The 7406-nt window shown below is 44.0% G+C and overlaps 2 protein-coding genes across 2 annotated transcripts; both read right to left on the reverse strand.

Annotated features, from left to right (window-relative positions):
* Nucleotides 1-1140: 1140 nt before the first annotated feature.
* LOC133896727 (LEAF RUST 10 DISEASE-RESISTANCE LOCUS RECEPTOR-LIKE PROTEIN KINASE-like 2.1) lies at nt 1141-2630 on the reverse strand. Its single transcript, XM_062337363.1, has 2 exons — nt 1345-2630; nt 1141-1259 (listed from the first exon to the last, which is right to left on the reverse strand). The coding sequence occupies exons 1-2, from the start codon at nt 2286-2288 to the stop codon at nt 1202-1204; spliced, it is 1002 nt and encodes a 333-aa protein (XP_062193347.1). The 5' UTR covers nt 2289-2630; the 3' UTR covers nt 1141-1201.
* Nucleotides 2631-2768: 138 nt separating this feature from the next.
* On the reverse strand, nt 2769-3728 carry LOC133896805 (uncharacterized). The gene is made up of 2 exons (XM_062337479.1): nt 3378-3728; nt 2769-3098 (listed from the first exon to the last, which is right to left on the reverse strand). Exons 1-2 carry the CDS (start codon nt 3640-3642, stop codon nt 3037-3039), a joined length of 327 nt encoding a protein of 108 aa, XP_062193463.1. The 5' UTR covers nt 3643-3728; the 3' UTR covers nt 2769-3036.
* Nucleotides 3729-7406: the final 3678 nt, after the last annotated feature.

A 7406-nucleotide genomic window follows, 5' to 3' on the forward strand; every position in this document is an offset into this window, starting at 1 on the left:
CAGCTCTTGGTACCTACAGCTACGGGGCACTGGTATGGGATACAGCGTACATACGTAGAAAGTTGCCTAGACGAGCTATGCAAGCACAGGGAATAATATTACAGCTGGAGAGGCGTGGTAAATAAATTGCTACTGGAGGGATGCCCCTGTTTCTTGAGTACAGGAAGCTACCATGGAAGTATGGAACAAGTAACTAATTCGCACTGACTTTGCGATGAACTTACCGGTTACTAGTATTTCTCGCACTGGTTCAATACGATTAGCCTATTACATATGCTTGTTTGATGAAAAACGTTCTTTAATATTTGGCATTTAATTATAGTTGATAGAGAAGTACTACGGAAATACTTTAGCTAAACAGATATACCTGAATTTACAGGAGATTTTTATCCTAAATGACCTCTATATTGAGAATGCGTTTAGATGGGACTATCTGTGCAGTTCTATCTTTAAAGCTCTATGTCTTGACAAGTTTAGAAGGCACTAGTCGTGTATATCTATCATCTAAAGTTGTCTGCTTCTGAGGAATTTTGTGCTCCGGGCAGTCATAGCAAGGTTCATGCTTGTTATTGGTCCATATTACACATCATGGCTTTGAATCTTGATGATCAGCTTCATATCCAACTTGATACTAAGGCATATAAATTGGTAAGTAATGCGGAGGAATATGTCCGACTAACTTGATACTGGTATGGAGACAGTGGTGCTTGAGAGAAATAAAATCATCAATAGAAAAGTTGGGGTTAGTTTGCATGGTGTCAAATTACCGAAGGATACTTCACTATTTTGGGCAATTTTCCATGAAAAGTACCACCTAGTTGATTTTCGACCCTTCCGCTAAAAAAACACATGGGAATTAAGAAAAGATCAAACACATGTAGGAAGAACTACATGTTTATTTAATTAATAAAGAAAAAAAATAGACACTCGGTTGCATCAAAGAACATTTTGAATTTGGGTGGTATCTGGACATACATCCACACCCTCAACCCTAGCTCATTTGAAGGAATGTCATGAGTTATGATACAACAATGCCAAATTGCTTCTGCATTGCTTAAATTTAGCCTTGGTGAGATAAGGGGACTCCTGAAACATCAAGGCAGAAAGAATTTTCTTTTGATTATACACTGCTGCACCTGTAGGTACCCTCTCAGAGATTTGTTTATAATTTTTTTCAGTCACCAGGCTCCCTCAACCTACACTACACTAAGTTGGTAGCACTTGCACTTTCTGCACTCAAATTGTGAGCAGAATCTTCGCTGGGAAAAAGGAGAAGCAAGTGGAGATCAGTTTTTTAGAAATGTAACAAAAAAACCGACATAAATGTGAACTGCAATGTCTTACAGTATTTGGCAGAAGTTTTGCTTCGGTGGCATGTCTAATTCATCTATCCTTTCGAACATATCCAAAACGTTGGTTATTGTAGGGCGATGCACAGGTGATACTTGTATGCACCACAGACCAATTAAGGTCATCCTTTTTGCGATTTCTACGACTTCACTTGTGATTTCACAAGCTTGTAATCCATCATCTTGAACAAAGTGGTCATAAATCCAATCTGGAAAATACTTTTCACTGGACTTTTCAACCATTGATTTCACATTTTTCCGGCCTCCGACCATCTCTAGCAGCATCATTCCATAACTATAAACATCTGATTTTGTTGAGACAACTCCAAAGGTTCGGGAGAGAACTTCAGGGGCAATGAAGCCAATTGTTCCTCTAGCACAAGGCATTGAAAGCTTACTATCCTTTGCGCGGCACAATTTGGCCAAACCAAAGTCTGCAATTTTTGGGCAAAAGTCCCGGTCCAAAAGGATATTTTGAGGCTTGATATCGAAATGAACAATTCGTGTGTTGCAACTATGGTGCAAGTATTCTAGCCCTCGGGCTATTCCAATTGCAATTTTATAGAGCCTTTCCCATCCTAAAGTTCCTTTAGGATTCTCTAAATAAATGTACTTATCCAAAGAACCATTTGACATGTACTCATAGATAAGAGCTCGTTTTGAACCCTCCAAACAAAACCCAAACAAGCAAACAATATTAACATGCGAGGTCCTGCCAATGCTCATAACCTCGTTCACAAACTCCTCTCCATTTCCTTTGGAGTCATGCAGTAACTTCACAGCAACAAGACGACCATCATGTAGTCTTCCTTTGAAAACCGTACCATAGCCACCTTCTCCAAGCTTATTACTGAGGAAAGATGTTACCTCTGAGTACTTGTATCTTTTAGGAGTCAGGGATCCATGCGATCTGATCAAGTCTTCAATGTTCATTTCCATGTTGCTAGTCTTTTCGAAAAACAAACCCTGTAGTTTGTTATCCTTCCCATACCATATCACCGCACAAGTAATACATGTAGTGGCCACGATTCCAGTTGCTACCGTCAATGCTGAGATTGAAGCGGATGTAACTTTAGATTAAATTCCTAAGAACTTAAAGATCTTTCTTGTTACAAGGTACTTTTTTTCAGTTGCGACAGGGGCTTATGTCCAGGGGTGGATTCAGCACGAGGGGATCAACGGGGGCAAGGGAGGGGTCGCCCCTTTCCCCAGTGCCCCAAGTTAGTGTGTGGTTGAAAGTCTTATAGTCCAAGGTAGAAGAAATAAGTGAGAATGGGAAGCTGGATCTATCATGAATGAGTACATAACCGTGATAACATTCAGTTTGTTAATTGTTCGGCCGCAAATGAGCAGCCCATAAGCCCTAATTGAGTTACAGAAAACCACTTGATCACGTCTATTGTGTTGCTCTCACAATCTCACGCAAGTACTTTTTCACTGTCAATTGTGAAATCTGAACTAGATCTCCGTTCCCCTTGATTTAATTTTTGACTCCGCCACTCATATCCATATGATATTATTGTGCGCGCCCGGGTAGGCAGACTCCTCCCGGGATCCTCTACCAACCAGGCTAGACTCGGTTCTCTTGCTACAAGGTACTAAAAAGCTACGGTGTGAAAAGATAGTGGATGCCCTCAGATAACACAATTAAGGGCTGGCTGCTTGCTTAAAACGTTTATGTTAATAGTCAATGTGTACTAAATGATTTTGGCATACCTATGATTATCTTCCTGGCAGTACTGGCGACACCTGCAATAGCACATGAGCTTGATTAACCAAAGGAATATCAGAGAAGTTTTAGTACTATATCTGAAGACATCTCTGACATTTGAATAAGCATTCCACTTAAAACTAGGTCTGATTGATATTACAGTGAAATTAGCAAGATCCTGTGTTTTACGCTCGAAGTCCCAAAGATGTTCTCAAAAGTTTGTCGAAGAAAATTTAGGCTCACTTCAAATTCCTGTTGGCCAAGAGAGCCCAATGAAAAATTACACCAATGCAAGGCAACAAATTGACGCTCCTTACCTCGAAGAGTGCTAGAGCAGGGCAGCCCGTCGGGGCAGGCGCACTGGAACGAACGTTGGACGAACCTGCACTCCCATCCGCCCCGTTTGCAGGCAGCACAGTCTCCCGTCGGCGGCCACTCCAAGAGAAGCCCGTCGCTGATCAATCGCTCGTGGTCACGAGCTGGCTCCATTCCATCGTGGAACCCGCGCACCGGCACGCTCACAGAGCTGCAGGTCGTCGGAACTCCCCACGGCCCGGCGCCCTCGGAGATGTAAGCTCCCATTGTGTGGTTAGCGCATGGCCTTTGCAGCTGTACGCTAGGAGGAACCGCGCAATTGTAGACGAAGACGAGGTTCTTGTTGGTGTCGCTGATGAAGAGCGGGAAGAGGGCACTACCGGAAACGATGTGTATACCGAGTGCCTACATGTATGCCGAGTGCTATATATCGGGCACTCGGCAAACAACCACCTACGCCGAGTGCCGGACGAAAGCACTCGGCAAACAAATAGGCACTCGGTAAATACATCAAAAATCACTCGGCAAACCATAGCACTCGGTAAAATTGAGAACAAACACTCGGCGAATTCGGGCACTCGGCAAACAGCGCGCCACGTGTCCCTCCGTTCGGCGGCTGACGGCGAGTCACCCCTTTGCCGAGTGTCGTCTAACGGACACTCGGCAAACATAAATGTTTGCCGAGTGCTCGATATTAAGCACTCGGCAAACCTTTTTTTTATTTATTTCCTTTTTGGTTTCCTTTTGTTCTCTTTTCTTTCTCGTAATAACAACCAACCAAAGGCCGCCACATCGATTCCGATACTACTACAGTATGATTTAAGAATGATATTGTTATGAACTTGGAGTTAGAATTCAGTCGTGCTTCAAGATTGAGATGCAGCAGATGTGGACTCCTGGGAGCGGCCCTTGGAATCAGTTGTGCTCTGAAAGAGAATAACAATTCTTCTTCCTTGCCTTAAAAAAGGAATTTTCAATGCTTGCCAAGTGGAAGAAGCAAAAGTAGATTAGCTTGACACACTAAGCTGCCCTTCTGATCTATGGGTTTTGCTTGGTTCATCGTTAAGTGCATCAGAGGAGGTAGCTGGTAGCATAGTGAGAAGTGGTGGAACAAAAAAGTGACTTCATTTGGCGATTCTTGGATGGATAACATGTTTGCTATGTTCCATCGAAATCTAACTTTATGGACAACTCTTTTTCATAAGAAATTATTTGATGGATATAAGTCAAATTTGATCTGCAAGTACATAAAATAACGAACAAAAATGGGTAGAAAAATATAAGACTTGCCATAGTGTCATGATATGATACGTAGAGGCCGAGATAAAAAATTGAGAAGGTTTCGTAAAAGTTGTCACGTACGATGCTTAGAAACCGAAGCATCTCCGAGGAAGAATCGTGGTTTCGAGAGGGAACGAATCAGATTTGAACCCGAAGTGACGTTTGAATCGTCGTTTGACCTTGAAACTTTTTTTACACTCAACATACAACATAGCATATTCGATGTTAAAATTTGGCATTTTTCTGGGTCAGTTTGCTATTTTTAATTCATTAAGTGCATTTCTAGGCTTTTAATGGATATAAGTCAAATTTGATCTGCAAGTACATGAAATAATGAACAAAAATGGGTAGAAAAATCATATTCATATTTTTGAGTCTATTTTTAGGCCTTACCCAAGAAATGAAAAGAAATTTGAAACATCTGGGCGGCAACACTCGACCAGCAACATGTAGCTTATTGGTTTTTTAATTCTAAAAAAAGCAAACGAAGTCAGAAAAACATGAGACTTGCCATAGTGGTATTATATGATACGTAGAGGCTGAGATAAAAAAATTGAGAAGGTTTCGCAAAAGTTGTCACGTACGATGCTTAGAAATTTAAGCATCTCCCAGGAAGAATTGTGGTTTCGAGAGGGAACGGATTAGGTTTGAACCCGAAGTGACGTTTGAATCATCGTTTGACCTTGAAACTTTTTCTACACTCAACATACAACATAGCATATTCGATGTTAAAATTTGGTATTTTTCTGGACCCGTTTGCTATTTCTAATTCATTTAGTGAATATGTAGTAAAAAAAAATTTCAGGTGTTTGCCGAGTGTCTATGCTTTACACTCGGCAAACCACGTGTTTGCCGAGTTCCTCGATCTCACACTCGGCAAACAATTGGTTTGCCGAGTGTTCTAGATTTGACACTCGGCAAAGATCTCACACTCGGCAATGCTGCGAATATAGGGTTTCCCCACCCCGCGCGCGGGGACAGATCGAAAACTGTCCCGCGCGCGACTCCCCTCCTGCTGCCGCCGCCTCGGCCCGCCCCCGCCCCCCGTCCGTCGCCGCCTCGGCCCGCGCCCCCACCCCCCCCCCCCCCGCCGCCAGCGCCGCCGCCCCGCCTCCGCCGCCAGCGCCCCCGCGCCCATCCGCCGCGAGCGCCGCCTCGGCCCGCCGCCGCGCCCCTCCGCCGCCTCGGCCCGCCGCCCCCCTCCACCGCTGCGCCCCTCTGCCGCCATCACCCCCGGCCCATCCGCCGCCAGCGCCGCCTCGGCCGGTCGCCTCGGCCCGCCGCCGCCCCTCCGCCACCGCGCCCCTCCGCCGCCTCGGCCCGCGGCCCTGCACCCCCTCCGCCGCCGCCCCCCCTCCGCCACCACCTCGGCCCTCCGCCGCCGCTGCCGAGCGCTGCCCGACACCGCCTCCCCCGCGCCGGCCAGTGCCACCCCACGCCGCCCCCCTCCGACGCCCGGGTATAAGGTACCGCTTACTCCTATGTTGCTATGGACGACACAATGGCGAGATTGATTGAAGTAGAGAACTGGTGTATGATAATTAGTTGTATCGCTGAGTGAAATGCACTATTGTAATTCATTTTTTTCATTGTTGTAACGAGAACTTGGAAAAACCTTTGCATTTCGTTGTTACTGTAATTATAGTAAGCTAAGCAAAAGCATTCTTCATTAAGTCCCTTCATCAGTATGGGAATTTTCTGGGTCCAGGAGACTTTTAGCTCTAGATGGTTGGTGCGCTAGACCATGTTAATGCCCATAAGTTAAACGAATGTTGATTTGTCTGCTACCTTCGTTGGCATGCGAACATGTTAATGTCTGTTCTAGATAGAATGGTACTAGTATTGTTCTCTCTTAAAGTTAACTCTGTAAGCCTTTGAATAGCTTGTCCCCTCAGTTCAATATCTAAGCAACACAGAACCAAAATCAATATATATGTTCTTACTGAACAAAATTCATGTTTTACCTCTTCGTAATGAAATCTGTAATATTGGACCTCAGCAGAATGAATTTACGGTTCATATAGAATTATGCATATAGTGAAGAGGAAAATTGGAGCCTAGCTGTTTTTTGGTTCCTAATTGAGAAGCTTAATGTTTATGAACTACATTAATGTTTATCTTCTGTAAGAAGCCATTTTCAATTAAAGATATGGTGGAGCCAAACTTCAATCCTTCCAGATAGATTAAAACATATGAATGTGACAATGTTAATGGGTGTGACAATATTGGCATTCTGCATGCCAGGCATAGGGTAACAATATGTGCAAGTTGAGCTCTTATGTGTAGTTGAAGGTATATGGTATTGGGATTTGACAATAGATATGACACAAGCATCATAGTTAGATATACTGCGTCAAAGAGATTATGGGATCGAGCCACACAATGGCATGGGTAAAATGGATAGTTTTAATACCCAATTTTTTATGTTATAAGAAGTACAGCCCAAACATCAAACACAGTATCAGAGTTACCTGCCAAAAATCATAGCTTTTCATTACATGAACAAGAGTTTGTTTTAGCTAGTTGCATACTCAGCTCTTGTGAAAAATCTTCTAGTGCTTGCTGAAGAAGAACATGGGAAGGAACTGGTGCGCTCCCGAGTGGGAGGAGAGTCACAATGCTTGCCGGGAAAGGCGATTGTTGATGCCTGGCGCGCCACACCATCAAGGCAACCTCAGCCTGACTGGTTTCACGGCTAGATGGGTATGCAATAGCATCTGTTGTTCCCAAGCTCAGTTCTCCTTAATTTC

This window comes from Phragmites australis, chromosome 1 (assembly GCF_958298935.1).
Source record: "Phragmites australis chromosome 1, lpPhrAust1.1, whole genome shotgun sequence".
NCBI lineage: Eukaryota > Viridiplantae > Streptophyta > Magnoliopsida > Poales > Poaceae > Phragmites > Phragmites australis.